This window comes from Mycetomoellerius zeteki, unplaced genomic scaffold, assembly GCF_001594055.1.
Source record: "Mycetomoellerius zeteki isolate Tzet28-1 unplaced genomic scaffold, Tzet1.0 scaffold35, whole genome shotgun sequence".
In the NCBI taxonomy this organism is placed as follows: domain Eukaryota; kingdom Metazoa; phylum Arthropoda; class Insecta; order Hymenoptera; family Formicidae; genus Mycetomoellerius; species Mycetomoellerius zeteki.
The window spans coordinates 831,586-850,494 of NW_017257338.1; the positions used below are offsets into that span (position 1 = coordinate 831,586).

The 18,909-nt window shown below is 31.0% G+C and overlaps 2 protein-coding genes across 2 annotated transcripts in view; one reads left to right on the top strand and one right to left on the bottom strand.

Annotated features, from left to right (window-relative positions):
• The window catches only part of LOC108725529 (uncharacterized), a 19,042-nt gene extending 6,042 nt beyond the window's left edge, over positions 1-13,000 (top strand). Inside the window, exons 2-3 of the mRNA XM_018452583.1 lie at positions 11,982-12,206; positions 12,745-13,000. Of these exons, the coding sequence (XP_018308085.1) occupies positions 11,982-12,206; positions 12,745-12,831 (312 nt within the window). The 3' untranslated portion in view covers positions 12,832-13,000. The remainder of the gene's footprint in view (positions 1-11,981; positions 12,207-12,744) is intronic.
• A 2,672-nt stretch (positions 13,001-15,672) lies between these two features.
• On the bottom strand, positions 15,673-18,489 carry LOC108725588 (tRNA (uracil-5-)-methyltransferase homolog A). The gene is given in 9 exon segments (XM_018452700.1): positions 15,673-16,002; positions 16,004-16,207; positions 16,285-16,519; positions 16,590-16,840; positions 16,928-17,055; positions 17,136-17,328; positions 17,491-17,649; positions 17,726-18,196; positions 18,455-18,489. Coding segments are annotated over 8 exon segments (1,824 nt in total). The 5' UTR covers positions 18,077-18,196; positions 18,455-18,489; the 3' UTR covers positions 15,673-15,699.
• Between the last annotated feature and the right edge of the window lie 420 nt (positions 18,490-18,909).

The window sequence follows — 18,909 nt, forward strand, 5'->3', positions numbered from 1 at the left end:
TTTATCCTGAAAATATGACAGTCGTGGGACAACATTGTATTTCGAAGAATTTTAATGTAAATCTCTCTCATTCATTAATAAAACTACAATAAGGTATAAAATAAGTTTGATCAATTTTACTGAAGTGCATGGTAAAAATCTTTAAAATATTGTATTGTACCACAATTTTACCATATTTTCAGGTTAAATTTTAAAAGAAAATTCTCTCCATGTAATAATATTAAGAAATTCACTAATGAAGAGAAACGTATTTAATAAAATGATCATTTGTTCAATACTTAAATTCTAATACCCGTATTCATAGTCAGGCTTTATATTTAAGGCTTCCTTAAATTTATCTTTAGATACTTTACGAATTATTTCATTGGCTACTGAGCATCTAAAGATAAATTTAAGGAAGCCTTAAGTACAAGGTCTGACTATGAATAAATCTTCGCAAAAAGATAAATGATATTATAGTCACACACACACACAGGCCCACACATAAAAAAAATTTGGAAATAAAAGGAATGTGGAAAGAATCCAAAAATTTTCAAATAAATTTTCATTTCGAAGGATAGAAATTCAATTAGAATGAAATTCCTACCAATCCTGTTTAAACCATTTATTTTTTGTGGTATAAAAATTAAGTGTTGATTTTATCTGGTGGTATTTTTAAAATGGGTCATTTTTTAATTAACATTTTTTTTAATCATTAAAATAAATATATTATGTGAAAAAATTTCATAGAAGAAAAACAATTAAAGAAAGAATAGCATAATCTATGTATTTAAGTAAATCCATTACGTCATTATTGTAAAAGAATAAGTTCTGTTAAGGTATTTATATCTGTATTTCTTCTCTTCGGCCTTCATTAAAAATGAAACATTTAATTACCTTTTTATTATTTCCATTATTCCAATCATTTGCTTATAACGTTGCATAACGGTTAATTTTTTAATGATTTTTCGTAATATATACCATATAATACTTTATATATATAATTTCCATACAATTCTTGCATTACACTTTGTAATTAAAAATTGAAATTTATACTCTTTATGTTCTTGCATTAAGCTTTAGTATATTGCTTGAAAAAAGATAAATTCTATTTTAGTATCAGGCTGCTCCTCGCCCTGATGAAGTGAATTGCAAGGTTCACGAAACGTTGGCATTCCAAGAATGGATCTAAACGGAGAAAACCCGCGAAACGCAAGATTGTCACATAAATTCTATTTATTAACTTTTTTATTTTTTGATAAGAGAAAATTTATCTTTATTATCAAGTTACGGATACACACACGTTTTTTGTATGTATGTATGTACAATATGAATGTATGTATATATCTATATATGTATAGTAAATAATAAAATTTGCAATATTCATTCAAAGTAATCTTCAGAATTTACATAGTTTAGATTTATGCTTGTATACGCATTATTTACAAAAATTATCCAGCATTTTCTACAAGCTCGCGACCAACCGCGAATATGATTTATGGAAAATTAACAGTTGATCTGCATGAATTCGCCATCAATTAACAATTAGTCTCAATATTTTCGTTATTGTGTTAAATATATAATCATATAATCTCTATTTTCATTTGATAGGAGTAAAGAGCATTTTGATATACGTGTAAGTGTATAGAGACAAAGTCAGGATTAATTAACGTATTTCAAACGCGATCAAGAAGATCGGATCTTTTGCGCTTTTCTATGGCTTTATTGATGAAATCTAAACCTGCGACTTGATGAACTAGATATCTCTGATTAGTATAAATTACGTTTAATTAGTCCGTCGTATCAAGCGTCAAGTAATTTATTTTGGCCTGCGTGGCGAGTTAATTAAATCGCGTGTGACTTATTGAAATGTATTCTGCTAATATCACAGTCGTGTCGAAAATAAACGTGAAAATTCTGAAATGATTAAACGACACATTTTCATGACAGAAGAAATTTATTTCCCGTAAAACAAACGCGGTGTATTTACGTTGTCGACAATACGCATAAAGATGTTGCAAGTCGTGATGCGAATATCAGCGGCATGTAAAATGTCTTTTCCACGATCGTATGCAAATTTATCACGAAAATCTTAAGATTACAATGCATTGCATTTCTTCTTATGCTTTCTAAAATTCCTCAGTGATAAATAAAATTTGCATAATGATAGATTGGCATAACGCGCGGTAGGAAATTAATATAATTTTTCAAAACAAACACACACAATATTTAATAAAGAATATTATATTTTTTCATAGTAGTGTAGACAGTACAAAGTTTTTACTGATATAATTCGTTTACTTTAAATATAGTAAATAATACTTAATAAATTAAGTTTTTGTTAGGTGCGGCGTATATACCGGAGTTATCCTATATAATATAAAATTATATATAACGTAATATAATTTTATTTAATTATATATAATTATATGAAACATTTTTTCACACATACACACACAAAATTATATATAATTAAATAACGGATATAACACTTTACAATAAATGGATTAATTAATATGAGAGGAAGCAATTACCATTTTTGAAGAAAAAAAACTGAATTTTATTGAATATAATGTTGTTTATAAAAAATTAAATTTTATTTTGGACATACCTATCAGAGTGTCCAGAAATTCGCGAATCAGAATATCACAGCAAGAAAGTTCTCGAAAAAATAAATTATAAAAGTGGTTGTCGTTTTTCGTTCTAAGTAGCAATTTTTGAAATATAAGAGTTTAAAATAGGCCAATTTATAGATTACGATTAAACGGAAACCTGTCCGTGAGGCACGCATCGATAGTGTTAGTGGTCGCGCACTTCACACGCTCACTGACATTAAAGAAGTGATCGTGTGCATAACGTCAGTGTAATACCGCGTGTTGCGTAATATTATAATATACTTGTTCCGTATTAATTGATGCTATAAACGAACATAGCGAATAAAGTAAATTTAAAATTCATTGAAATTATATCACTAATTTGTATACAACAATATCAACCGGAAATCGCAATATAAGATTTGGATAATCGTACACTGAAAGAAAAGATTGGCTGCTGCAGCAAATTAGATAGTAAAATATGGCATAGCATTTTTAATTGGCTGCAGCAACCAAAAATTGGTTAAGTTGAAAAAAAAGTTAATTTCGAAAAAAATTATTTTTGAGGTCAAAATGTCCTAATTTTTCTTAAAATAAGGTTAAATAACAACTACAATATAGATTATTAAGTAAATTAAATTTTTTATTTTTTTATTCACATATGATATATAACATATAACTTTTTAGATTTTTACTTTTTAATAAGCCTTAAGCCATAAGAAATGGACCAATTACAGTCAAATATTCTCCTCGCATTCGACTGTAATTAGTCAATTTCTTATGACTTAAGGCTTAAAACACTTATTGTAGATCCAGACTAAGTCTTATGGCATAAGGCATAAGCCAATCAGAGAGCTATATTAGCATATTAGATCCGCTATCTTGGATTACAGAATTTTGAAATGCTAAGGTCAGATTCGGATTCGGCGACCCAAAATTACCCTTAAATACTAGCTTTTCCATAATTCACTTTTTCAGCAATCCCCATCCTCAAAGGATTAAAATTTTTTAGAGTACTTAATATCCACCCTGTATATTCCTGCAACGAGCTAAGTAATATTATTCGTAACTGTGGTTATCACGCATAAGATTGTGCATTTGTAGCTATAGCAAACTCGATAGTGTCAAGAGCCGCGACCTTTGTTGTTCCGCTATTTCTACCGAAGTCTCGTCGTATTGTTTCCGAGTTACGTCGGCGAAGCGTCGGTATAACCCTTATTCTCGCTTTGAATCGCACACTTATCAGTATCCGAAGGAGCAACAATAGCTGTCGGGGAAGGAGAGAGAATCTGTAGATTTCTCTTAAATAGACGAATGAGTGCAACTGAAGACGCCCGGTTATATTTCAGGCATTAAAGTCTCTCACTCCACGTTACGCGCATCTGAAAAATGAATATGTATCTTTACACCTTTGTCATCTCACGATACTAGTTTTTCCGTCGCCGCATCTTGAAAGTTGATCCGCGTAGAAAATCTTACGGTATCAATGTGTTATTCCCCAGATAACTACGAGAAATCCGATATATTTCATTATATATATAAAGGAACGGTTTTGATGAAATATTTAAAAATTTAGCTAGATACTCATGTAGCAGGCTGTCATCAATAGGCATTTTGGATTATTGATGATACGTCACGTCTTTGGTTAATTAATAATGTTTTTAAGACGTAATAATGACGTCATCCCTTTGGTTAATTAATAACGTCATTTATTTATCCATCGTATTTACAACGTCGTACTTATACTAATGTTGGATATATGTCCAATCGACATATTAGTAATGTTATTAGTGATCATAGGCGTATCCAGGAGGTGTTTCACCCCTTAAAAGTGTACGTATAAAAAAATATGTGTCGCTTATTCTTGAAGAATAACATACTAAAAGCTTATTAAAATCGGAGGGGGAGACAGACCATAACGGAGTTGGGTCCCTTTCAGTCGAAAAGTCCTTTACCGTTTTGCAATTTCCGCAATACTTTAGGATATATTGATTTCTAAAGATCACCAAATAAGCGTATCCGTGCGGACTTCCGCCAAGACTATAGTCTTAGCGGAATTCCACACGGATACGCGATAGATGTATACGTCTATCGATTGCGGTCAATTGTCGCGCGGGGATTACCTGGTAAGCGCGCGCTAAGCGCCATAATTCAAGCGGCGCGCCTACCAAGCAGTCACTACTTTCTGTGCAATAAGCGACTGCGACCGATATACTTAGTGGTAGTCCGCGCGGATACATGCTTATTCAGTATTTAGAAATTAATATCTCCTAAAATATTGCAAAAATTGTAAAATGACAAAGGACTTTTTGACTTAGTTCAGTCGCTGTACCAACTCATGAAAGGCGATCCCATAGGTCGGGGACACCCTGTATAATTATATATAATTTTATATAATTTTATATAACTAATATGAAATTACATAATTTTGTAAAACCTTTTTTCTCCCTGGCGGTACAGCAAATGAAAGTATTTGTACAAAGTTAAGAATTAGAGAAGAAAGATGATTTTATAGTATAACGGATACAGGTATCTCCGCCTGTAAGGATCTAGGAATGCACTTAGGTACAGCTAAAGTATTTAGATACTGTATCTATAAATACTTTTATCTAGATACGTTCCATGTATGCGTATCAAAATATCGCGCATGTAACATAAAATAAAGAGAAATTACGTCTAAAGCTTGTAATTTATACGAGTTTTATTTGTTCTCAGGATCACAGCAATCTGAACGTATTTTTTTCAATTGAATCACATTTTTGAATTCTCGTTCCAAATTAAAAAACGTTCTTGCAAAAAGTTCACATGGAGTGACATGGAGTTCCAACAGACGAATCTGACACAAATGGCACTCTAATATTCGTTTTGAATCGGACGCGACATCAAATGTGTTTTCGTATGTGTGCCTGTGTTGGATACACGGATACATGACACATACACACAAGTTGTAATGTTTTAGTACATGTTGGTCAATCCAAATTTGCCCGGATATGTTTCTATTAATTTCCGTTTCAATGCCGACGAAGAATGTGCGATGACCAGAGGAGCTGCGTCTCATTGGCGCGGTAATAAATTTTATGCGACACTAATCGTTAATCGTGGTCTGAGGTTTTATTGAGATTAATACGTCAGCTTAGGACAGTTACAAATTGTCCAGAAATTATCCGATTCTTCGTGGTTTTTCTTGCCACATTTGCCTGATCATAGCAATGAACTAATAACCTTAACTTTAACATAACTTTAATCATTGTTAAATTTCATTTTTACAAAAGATGAAGACAACTCAAAGAAAAAATGTTCGTTAAAATGCCGAGTAAAGTAGTATTCGGCGATTTCGGCACTTTTATTGTACGATCCAAGCGATGGCTATCAATTGAACGTACATAGAACTTGATCAGTTCAGCTGTTATCCGATAGTCTCAATCTGCTCCAAAAGTTCGCGTAAAAAAGGCACGGCAGTGTCGCTGCGCTTGGCTTAGCGCCGAGACACTACCGTGTCTCCAGACATTTGTTGTTCGCCATGTTAAACAATATGATCCTTTTTTAAGACTTCGATATATCCTTTTTTAAGAATTCAATATATTTTACCGTGATCTGTTTTGACTTTCGTGCCGCACGAATACAATTTTATTGTATCACGTACGATTTATTATTAGCTATTTCGTTGTAGAATATTTTTTATTAACATTTATTTTCCGACGTCAAAAAAGTTGATAAACTATTCATCGATCAACTGAATAAAAGTTGTGAGTTTTCACTTTCGATCATAATATAATATGTGCGGTTACAGGCCAGGCACGTGTATTTTAGTAGATTACAGATTCACTCGATACTTTCTCGCGTCCGCACTATGAAACGTAACCGATAGATTTATTGTTAAAAATAAAAATTAATTTGCGTCACATCACGTGAATATTTTTCGTGTTACTTTTATTAATCAAGAGATGATATTTCGCGCCAAGTTCACATGCAACGAAGTTGCATAGACGCTCGTGGCTATATTTACCTAGATACGCAAATTGCCGAGATAAGTGGAGTTGACATTTCATATTTCAGCCATGATGTAAGAATGCATCATGATCTCAGCAACGGCTGAACCGTTTGAGTTCTAACTAGCTGACATTTAAATTATATCAGAAATATTTTAGTTTTCTTTTCTGTACTTTACGAACGAAGATATTGTAATATTAACAATAATATAAAGTTTAATATGTAAATTTTAAGAAACATTCGGTAAAAGACTATGCACGAATATATGTACAGGATGTCCCAAAACTGATGATAAATATTTTAAAGACGGATTCTTTGTAACATTTTAAGATAAGTCTAATATAAAAATGTCGAGGCTATGATAATTTTCAAATATCGAGGCTATGATAGTTTTCAAATAGGAAGAATTTAAAGATTACGAATAATTGGAATTTCGCGCGCTCAGGGACTGGAATTTCGCGCGCTCAGGAATGGCAAAACAGTCAGTGAAGATGCTGAATTTTGTCTTTATCAAAAGCACGTAATTTGAGGAAACATCTTCACACTGATCATCTTGCCATCCCTGAGCATGCGAAATTCTAGCTTCACCATTCGTAATTTTTAAATTCTTCCCATTTAAAAACTATCATAGCATCGACATTTTTGTATTAGACTTTTTGTATTAAAACTTTTTATTACAAAGATGTTAAGAATTTGTCTATAAAATATTTATCATAGTTTTGCGACACCCTGTACATAAATATATATAAACATTCATAAATATATATAATTATATATGAAATATATCTATACATTCTTCTTTCTTTTGTAAAATTACTATTTAGTGTAATAAAAATAATAATAATGAGAAAATATCATAAATAATTAAAAGGATAATTTTCACATTGTTTCTTTTAGAAAAAATCAAGTTTGGAAAAATGTAAAATAAATTGCTCATATATAATTATGTATAATTTTATATATTATATAATGCGCGTACATACGTACAATGGATAGTACCTCGACAGATGTTTTATACAGATGTTATTATTAGGACAAAGCTTTACTTTCACAGATTATGTGTAAGAGTTGGTGTAATATTACTATAGGTCTTTTTAGCTAAAGTTCTTGCACGTTGAAGAGAAAAAGAGAAAAGATGCAAGAAGTTCAGCTAAAAAAAACAATGGTAGTTTAGTTGCGTTTCTAAGTCTGGAAAATCAATTTGATCATTCATTCGAGAAATTGCTTCATTTCAATATTTGTCTTCCACCGCGTCAAATCTACGAAATATAAATCGAACGCTTAATTCCGAGATTTCTATTTCCGGCAATCTCATTATCAGCGGTTTTAATCTTTCTACTCTTTTTTTCCGTGACGATTGAAACATCGTAGAATTGAAATAAGTTCGCGACAAAAATTATACCGAATCAAATTGCATTAAAAATACGTCTTTGAACTTGCTAACAAATGACCTTGTTAAAAAATCAATTTTCGATCACAACAGCCTTTAAATTTGAAATTTAAGCAATATAAATAAGAAATTGTTTACAGAAAATTTAATACATTAAATTGATTAAATAGCCATTAACTATTTTATAAAAATGCGTTAAACATCAAAAGGTAATATTTGTAGAGCTTTATCGATTTGATACGAAAGTTGAACGGCATCTCAAACTATTTCCAGTCTAATATTTACGTTTGCATTGTGCCAACATTTTTTGCTTGATATTCGTAAGAAAGATTATTCTCTAACAATTGTCACATCTCATTATTTAATATAATTTACTAACGACTCATATGCGTTATTTATAAGATACAATACGCGCAAGCACGACGAACGGTAGAGTAATTAAAGGAATTTCGTAATTGCAACTGTAATTGGAATTTCTTTGGGCTAAAGCGCAAATACCATTTCGACAAATGAGAAATTAATTTGGTGGAATAGCGTAAAATAATGTAACGTGTATGCGAAACTTCTAAAATGCGAACACTATTACGGTAAATTAGTAAAGTTAATTTAACGAACTGTCAAAATTGTCAATCAGAGATAATTATTACTGTCGAACGTCGATCAGACGTATTATAAATATAATGGCTCGAATGTTTGCAGCATAAAAATTTGTTTCATATTAAAAAATTTTTTAAATAAATTTTTTATATTATAGTTATTTATTCATGCTCTCTCTTTCTCTCTTCCTATTTCACTCTTCTCTTTAATTCGACATTTGTCTGGTCTCTACGTGACAATAATAAACTCCGCACCGCAGATAATGCTTTTAAGCGACCATGAATGTCGCAATTAAACGTTGATTGTCTAGTCTGGTGTCGCAACCACAATCAATCGTTTTTATTTTCTTTTCTCTTTCGTTCATTGCTTTTGCGAATGGCTATCAATATGTTTTTCCCGCTAAAAATTGTTCCATTAAATGCAACTGTTCAATCGTGCCACAGTTGACTGGAATATTCGATGATTTTCAATCACAGTAACTTTGAAAGAATTTACAATTGCACGTTTCATTGATATGAATCACATACTATTTATTAAGTAAAGATTTAAATCTCTTTTTTTTTAAAAAAGTATACAAGTTTATATAAAGATCTTTATCTTGTCTAATTTGTACCTATATCAAATTTCTAATTTTATCAATATTCTAATTTTATTATTCCATCTTTTTATCTATTTAATTTGCTTAAATTACAAGAAATCAAGTTAAATATTTTAATTAGAAAATTTTAATCATATTGTAGTGATTTAAAAAAATATTCTGCACTGAAAAAAATTTTGGTCATTTTTGGTCCAATGAATGATCATTAACCAAAGTTCGACTTAATGTCCAGTTTATTCATTGATACAATAATTGGAGTCATATAATTACATATTCATGCATTCTTGCAATGAATTCTAGTAATAGTTTTACAACCTAAATCATTATGGGAATTCATTGAACCAATTTTCATTAATTTAATGAACATTTTATTGTATTTACGTACAATTTTAGTTCAGTGTGTATTTTCAGAATCATTTTTATATTTTTAGTATGACTAGTAATTTCATTGCCAAACCGATTTAACAATTAAATGCGAAATTTTTTATCCTTTATAAGCTTTATATTAAAATTAAATGAAGTATTAAGATTATCAAAATTTTAATTACATTGCTACACTGAGAAAAATGGTCTGGCTAGATTAAATAGTGATTCTCGTGGAAAATGGACGAATCAGAATTTTCTTTCTTTACTTAAATTTACTAGAATTCTAGTTGAGATTTAACTATAATTATGATTGATATAATTATTCTGATAAAAATAAGAATTCTAATAGATTTTACCAGAAATATTGTATCAATCAGAATTTCCGATTTCAATTATCTCAACTAGAATTCTAATAAATTTAACCATAAAAATCTGATTCGTCCGTTTTTAACCAGACATTCTTCTTAATAAAATTTAAATATCTAATGAAACTGTCCACGATATTACATACATAATATTACGTAATAAATACGATAATCTGGACGTAAAGAGAAAATCGATATTTTCTTTCTCTTTTTCTCTTTAAAAAGCAAGATTTTAATTAATTATTAAATTTAACTGTCATCATTCTATAAAAAGCTGGAAAATTCTTTATTCAAAAATTATTTGTAAAATAACATAAATAGATCGTTCTCCATCGTCCAATCTAAAAGTCCATAATTAAATTTACATTATTACGATTGTTAAACAAAATTTTGCACTTTTATCCGAATGAAACTAAACGCTTTCATGAATTTATTTTATTTTGTTATATGACGTACGCGAAGTTAAAGCACATACATCAATGAACAAAACGGGATGAGAGCTCTACTATAAGGAAACCGAGTTGGCTAGGCAAATATCGTGGGCAGTTTCATTACATATTTTAAATTGGATATTAAAGGATGAATAAGGACAGCGTGCCGCGCTGTTTGAATACAGGAATCTCTTTCGTGTGCGCGCCAGACGAAGTGTGTCTTACATTGGATAAGTGATTTAATATTTCTTATGCCTTTTCACTCAAAGCTCACGATTTTAACTTTCATTGCACTAAATCCCGATTGCGTGGGCATGATTTTCCATGAAGCGTTGCAGATATAATGGAAGGAAAGAAAAGTGTTCCAGCGATCCTTTGGGAAATCGATCGAAATGAATAAACTAGGAAGAAACTAATGTATGTGTAGGCGTGCATGCGTGCAGGCTGCAATGAAATATCATATTACAAGATGATTGTTTACTTCAACAAACTGCGATATTATAGAGCGTATAATAGAGCACAGATTTCTATGTGGCAATCTCGATGTTTGGTTTCGTGCAACGCAACAAAATTGCGGACAAGAAATTGCAATAAATATTTGAAGAATACATCATATACGTGTATAAGATATCCTAGATTTCCCATGCTTCCTTCCTTATGAGTATTTTTTTAGTCCAAATTACTTTGGCAATTTCAAAGTCCTGTGTAGGTACGTCACCGTAAATAAAATATATTTCTTAATTCTCTATAGCGTCAAACCTCGGAAAAGGAGATTTAACTTGTTGCAAGCGAGAAAATGTTGCGGATATCGAACTTGTCTCTAAAATAGTCCAATTAATAAACGACACCCTACGCACGAGCTAACTAGATCTGCTCCGCACAAGTTTCAGAGAACCTGATACAGTAATATAGATAATCCAATTAACTCTTCTCCTAAATGCTTCGTTACAATAATCGAGAAATTGTAATCTTGTTACAAAAATATGAAATCAAGCGTGCGAAGTGATAACGACTTAATCTGATTTTATAATATTTGACCAATGCTTCAATCAAGCAAATATTATTTGTAATCATTGTGAAGAAAATGCGAATGCATCCGCAACAATTAAACGTCATTTTATAGCGCGACATTGCATTGTAGAGGAAATAGTGGAAGACAGCGACCAGCGAATAGAGCGTGCGAAGAAAAGGATACGTATTAATTATAAAATAGTATCGACTAAAAAAAAGAGAGAAATCAATGTTTTACAAAAGGATGAAGAATTCATAGGGCAAAGAGGCGAGTGAAGAACAGATTAGCTCGGCAAAAATTTACAAAATTTTCCAAGGAACGATTGTAGCATTGAATGTACTAATATAGATTCGTTCTGGAAGAAAAAGATTGTGATCGCGAACGTTAGGCCAGAAACAGATACTACCCAGATAGCACACAATATTTATAAAATATTTACAAAATATTTATAAATATTTGTAAAATTTATTTTAAATATTTTGTAAATATATTTGTGGTATATTAGATTGCACAGATCATAAACATTTTTTGACAAAAAAACAAAAAAATGTGAATTAAGATTTTCTGTAAAACATGAACTAAAAAGATTTCGTTAGTTATGACATAAAAATTTATTATATTATAATCGTTTTAATCCTTTTATTCTGATTTTATTGCAGGTAGTGCCAAAAAGGGCGGCTCTATTATTTGATCAATTAATGGTAGCTCTACAGAAGGTTGTTGATAATCAGGGAAAAGGTTCAGTTGGAAGCAACAATTTAGTTGGAAGTAAAGGTTCAACTAGAAATAAAATTTCAATTGGAAGTACAGGTATAAGCAAGCCACCAGCACATCATTTCCAAGCCGTCAACTCGGAAATCATCCCTATGGTGGATGATCAAACGGTAGCGAATTTGATATTAACTGTTATTCGAAAAAATAGTAGCTCGAGCCACATTGTAAGGCAACCATACATTTCTTCACTTTTCATATTTTTATTATAATTTTACACATTCCTGCAAATAACATTATTTATTATAGTACTTATTTTAGTACTAAAATAAAAATAATTTATCCTTGCAATACAATACTACAGTAAAATTCATACAAAGTGTAATGTGGTTTGAAAGCTCCGCATAGCAACCTCTGCAAGAAATTATCATATTAATGGCGCATTTTTTGTACTTTGATACAACTCAATTTCTTAATAAAATAGTAAAATGTAATAAAATTAATCAAATATAATAAAATTATTATACTAGACAAAATGAGTAATAGAAAAAATAATATGAGAGATTAAGACAGTATGAACACGACGAATCAATAAAAAAGTCAGAAATGTTCGTGCGTGCACCTGTGTGTCATCACTAAAATTTAATTATAATACTACAGCTATAAAATTTAATACGAGTGTATTCACATTCGCATTTTCCTCATTTTCAGATGGATCTGCAACGACGTGGACTAGCCCAGAGTGAGCTCTTCTGGCGCTGTTACTTCAATGCCCTCGCATGCTTTAGGAAGAAGTGATAATGACCACACCGCCCTCAGTTCTTCTCAACCCCCAAAGATCGAAAGAGTGCGCGAAATTTCGTATCATTTCCTCGACTTAGCTGCAACAGCACGACGAGTAGCAGTGCTTTCCTGGCTAGAGTGTCAAGAAAATCAGTGAAGAATCAAAAATGTACAGTAGCACAAATTCGCATGATTATGGCCGGTATTCATAGTTGGATCTTATATTTAAGACCGTCTTAAGTACAGTTTTAAGATGTCATGAACCAAGTAGAGTCGCATTAGCATTTTAAGACATTACTTAAAACGGTCTTAAAATAAGAACGGATTATGAATACCGTCCTATGATCGTATTTAGAATGTTTAATTGATTCTCCTTCAACCGTTTTATTTTTTTTGGCGCGTTAAATCCAGTAAACATGAACTAAAAGTAACATATTATCAATGTCATAATTTCACACTCAACAATGTAACTGTTATGTAACATATGTGTTATATTATATTTATATCGTAGAGTATGAATTATAACATTGTTATGCATCTGTTAATTAATGTTTACTGGGAAAGGATACCTCTGCCATTCTTTTCAGCGACTATATCGTTACACATCGTTGTCTCATCTTCTCCATCACGGATCATATGCAACACATGGAGAACCTATACTTACTCTTTTCCTCTTGCTTAAACGATTGAAGACCTATCCATTAAATAACTCTCTTCAAGCATATCAACCAAAATGAAATAATTTGTTATAAACCTTATGTGAGTTTCCTCGATATCCGTTTTTGCGAGTTACTTCTAGATATAGGTATCCTTATTCTCTATTACATTATTCTTTGTCTTTGATGCTAATTGAGGATGTTTGAAAAATACATACAATTTTCATAATATCGTCTTGTTGCTGATGTTTACGTAAACTGTGAAGATTTAAAGTAGAAACTCTGGTATCGTATTATTTCTTTTCTTTTTATAATTGCGTAATATTAATGGAATTGAAAGGTACCTGATGGTATACTTTTATTTGTTATGTCGAAAACAACATTCTTATGCCCGTTTCCACCAATGTAGATTAACTTTGATCTCGATTCAAACTCTTTATCTTTTTCTAATCTTTAGAACTAGAAAAAGATGAAGAGTAGGTTGAACAGAGATTAAAGTTAATCTACATTGGTGGAAACGGGCATTAATAACATAAACCCTATAGAAGTCAAGAACTGCAAAATTTTAGATGATATTGATGTATTAATTCTTTTTTCATTTAATTTGGTATGATAAAAAAACTATTTAATATCTTAATAGATATTAAATAGATAGAGTAAGAATTTACCAACCACGGCATATTTATACGGCATATTTTCTAATTACACGAAAATGTGGCTCCTGCACAAAACCATGCATCTCAATACTATTATATATGCATATATATATGTAAATATATATGTATATATTCACATTATTGATATTTAAATGTTACAGTAAATCATTTAAATGAAATTTATTCAAATATAAAATAATCTACATAAATAATAAAAAAGAAATGGCTAAAGGCGAGCAAAACAAATGTTAGAATAATTAATATTTATTGTCTAACAAGAAAATATATATACATTTCGACTAACACTGAGTCTTCTTCGTCAGTCTTCTACGTCATTACAAATAACGTACTAAGAAAAAATAATTGAGAGGAAATAATATTGCGTCATTAAAACATACTAAATAAACTATAAATTCGACAATGAGAGCCAAGTCAGAACTAGACAAACGATAAACAAATCCGTTAAATTAATCTCCCAAATCGATCGATAAAAATGTGAAAAGTAAAATGTCAAGATATAAAAATTTGTGTGATAACAAATTTATCATTCCATAGTAGGAATTTTGTTAAATTCAAAAAATATAAAAGTCCAAAAAAGAATGATGTTAAATCAAATCTGAAATGCCAAATAATAAATAATAAAGAATTGTTAAGAAAAAAAGAGCAATTGAATAAAAAAAATAAAATTAAAAACTTATGATAATTTTTTGTGTACAAAAGCGTTAAGTATCAAAATTAAAAGTGTAATTATTGTGTTTTTCAGTCTCATCTTACTTTTTTTCTTATTAATATATTTTTGATGAAGAATCAGTGTCAGAAACTGATGAAGTATTAATTGAAACGTATGTATATTCTCTCATTAGACAATAAATTAACAAGTATTTTATTCGTCTTTAGCCATTTATTTTTTATTATTACTGATTTATTATTACTGATGAGCAATTATCAATTAATGAGCTTTGTTCTCTTTTGTTTATTTTAATTAGCATAGAAATATTTGAAGTTCTTTTTAAATTATATTCATATATATTGTCCGTTTTTAATATTCCGTTTTTATATATATTATCGTTATTATGATATTAAATAAAATATTCACAGATATAAATTATATACTTAAGGGGATGGACAATCATTTCTTTAAAAAAAAAAGTGAAATTGTTCCTTTTTATTATAAAGTTGATAAAATTTGTCAATTTTCTATTTATGTCCACCCTCTAAAAAAAAGCTTTAAGGTATGATTCTTCACACAAATTTATGACAAAAACTTCATATGATCATATGTCCGAAACGACATAGTTTCAAAGATATAGAATATTAAAATTGAAGGAAAAATTTCATTTTTTCCAAAGATTTCGAAAATCATTCGTTTTGATGAAATTTTGTATGTTTTTCGAAATTTTCAAGATTTCCATCTTGAATATTTGTGTAAGAAATCACTTCTTAAAATCTTTTAGAGTTACTTTAGTATCCACTCTATATAAATATGTACATATGCTATTATATACATACAATGGAAGAACATGCAAATATGTTTAAGTGTTTTTTACTGTTTTTTTAATGGTACATTCATTTCATTTTGTCGCCTTTGATAACCTTTCAAGGCACAATATTAATTCGCAATGCTTAGTATGAGGAAACATGTCAACCGCAACAGCCTTTACTGGTACCAAGGGTTCACCAAGATATTGTTTGGAACTAGGTCGTGCTAAGTCAATTAAATTTCTCATGGCAGCACGGGGATCACACGATATGTACACCAGTCTATTCAACTTTTTTGACTTACGCAATGTCAATAGAGCCTTTTGATCTAGAAAAACAATATACAGGTAAGTTATACTATTTCCTTATATCAAAGGTATGAATATTATTTGTATAATGTAACTTACGCAAGCCAGCTCGTGGAGGGTCCACAATGGCAATGATACTGGATTTCGTTGTCCTCTGAATAACAGGCAACAAAATGTCTTCTGCCTTCCCAACAAAAAATTCGCAATTCTTAATTTCATTCTTGACAGCGTTTTCCTTAGCATCTCGTATAGCGTCAGGAATAATTTCCACTCCTAATACTTCACCGCAATACTACAACAATGAACATTATATTTATATCTTTTTGAAAATAAGATAGTAATAATTAATTGCGCTTAAATTTATCATACCTTCGAAAAGCAGAGACCTATAGTTCCAGTACCGCAACATACATCAAGTAGCGCTGTATCCATCGTGGGTTCAGCAAGCTCTATTGCCGCCTTATATAGGACTTCTGCTCCTAATGTATTGACTTGAAAAAATGCTTGAGGTGAAACTCGGAACTTCATTCCGAGTAACGTTTCCTCTATATATTCTGTTCCACTAATATGATACAAGGTATCGCTACTTTCACCGCCTATACTTCTGTAAATTAAAAATATGCAAATAAAAAAATATATATATATGTTGTACTACTATTATATAATATACTTACTTCTTATCTATTGTTTGAAAGTACAATGAAGTGACATGTGCATCGACACCTTTTCCAGTTTCGAAAAATATTTTTAGCTGTGATTTTAACATGTCTAATTCATTGCTACTTAGGTTCTGAGGATGTATTCCTACTATCAACATCAGATGATTGGCACGAGTGGTTCGAGCAGTAACTTGCCTCCAATATCCACTATGATCAACTGGATTAAAAGGTTCTAAGTTTGATTCACGTATAAATGTTTCCAATATCTGAAATATAACATACAAATTTTTTTTAGATCGTAAGCCTATCTTCATCTCAATCATATCTAAAAAAAATTAAAAATTAAATTTTACCTTTATAGCAACTTTCATATTTTCTGGAATGTGACAAAGATCATCGATAGGTCCAACTGCTGTAGAACCTGAAGCATAAGTTGACAGTCTGAAACCAATTATAATTTTGCTCTGTTTGCTGTCTTTACCTGTATCATAAGAAAGAAAAATGTAAATTAAACTTGGCTAGATTTTTATATCCTCATATAAATCTATAAGAAATAATCACCAACTGTAAATTCGCATTTATTTCTATATGCTTCAGTAACATCCGCTGAAAGAATATTTTGTAGTTTGCATGGCAATCCATCATACATTTTTTTTTGGGAATTTATCCATTCTGTCAACGTTTTACTTTCTGTAAGCATTTGCTGACCAATTTTTATTAGGATAGATTTCATCTCCTTCTGCTTGAATTCTAACTGAAAATGTATAACAGAGATTTAATAATAAGTGTAAAAATTAAACAAGAAATGTTCAACATAATTAATTAAAGAAGGACATATTCAGTTAGAGCAAATCTTTGTGTTTAATAATATTTAGAGATTAATACTTTTTAACAAAGACATAGTAAAATCCCTTACTTGGTCTGGATATTGCATGTTCCACAAAGGAGTAGTGATAAATTTGATTCTATCCATAGGGGAACAATTTGGATCCTCTGTGTCAGTTTTCAAACGTTTGTTGTTAGACTCTTCTTCCAATTTTCTTTTCACAAAAGGATCTGGAGCTGGTTTAGCCACCTATGTCAAAGAAAAAGCAAGAACTAAAATTATATATTTATTTTCAGAAATAGCATTTACGAAAGACTAAGAATACCTGTGCGGTAAGTTTGTTGTTTTTCCACAAAAATCCATTTATGGAGGTTATCGCTCGTTGACGACATTCCTCACTTCTGAAACAGACATACAACCAACTGCTGCCTTTCCTGGGTGGTTTTACTTTGCATGATTGCAAATCTAGTTTGTCGTTCAGAAGCTTTTTAAATTCACTAATTCCATAATGTTTTGGTAAACCGCGCACTTCAATCTTGTACTTCTCAGAAGTGAAATGATCTCTATCGAGATAAGCATACGGATTTTTCTCGTTTTCGATAACATTGGAGGTGTCCGTAGCATTTGTGTCCATGGTGGAAGAGATTGACATGGGGAGCTTTTCAACAAGAGGCATCTTCTTCTTCTTTTTCTTTCTTATTGGTCCGGCAGCCAAGCTGGATGATACTGGGTGATACTGGCTACGTTTACACTGTGCATTTAGGCTGCAGCTGTACAATAGATGTCCTTATTTATCCTGTAGGTTAAACAAAGACATCTATCGTATAGGTCGTGGACTAAACGCACGGTGTAAACGTAGCCATTGGGCCGCTGAGGCCTGCGTCGTTTAGTGTAAAAAAGATGAGAGTTAAATTGATTCACGTCAGTGTTGATAACCTAGAAGCAGTGGCCGATCGCACAGATTTCTATACTATGATGATTTCTATATTATTTCTATAATATGAAGAAAATATTCGACTGTGATTAGTTAATTCTTACAACTACAACCACTTACAACTACGCTTATGCAATTGTAGAATGGGCTTTATGCATCATCTACAATATGCGAAGTAAGCTTGGTTTAAGAAGTAGAGTAAGAAATTGACCAATCACAATCGAATGTGAGAAGAATAATCGACTGTGATTGGTCAATTTCTTAGTTTTACTTCTTAAACCAAGCTTAAGCCTGCGGCACACGATGCTTGTTTTCCTGCTGGATTCCTAGCCGGATTAGAATCTTGCCATCGTATTGGCTGCGATATTGACAGTGTCAGCATCGTAGCCAATACGGAAGCAAGAATTATTCTAGCTAGCAATCCAGCAAGAAAACAAGCATCGTGTGCCGCCGGCTTTACTATGTATATTGCAGATGGGTCATAATCTCGGATCTACAATAGAGTTTTAAGTCTTAAGCCATAAGAAATGGACGAATCATAGGCCGGTATTCATAGTCAGTTTTTATATTCAAGA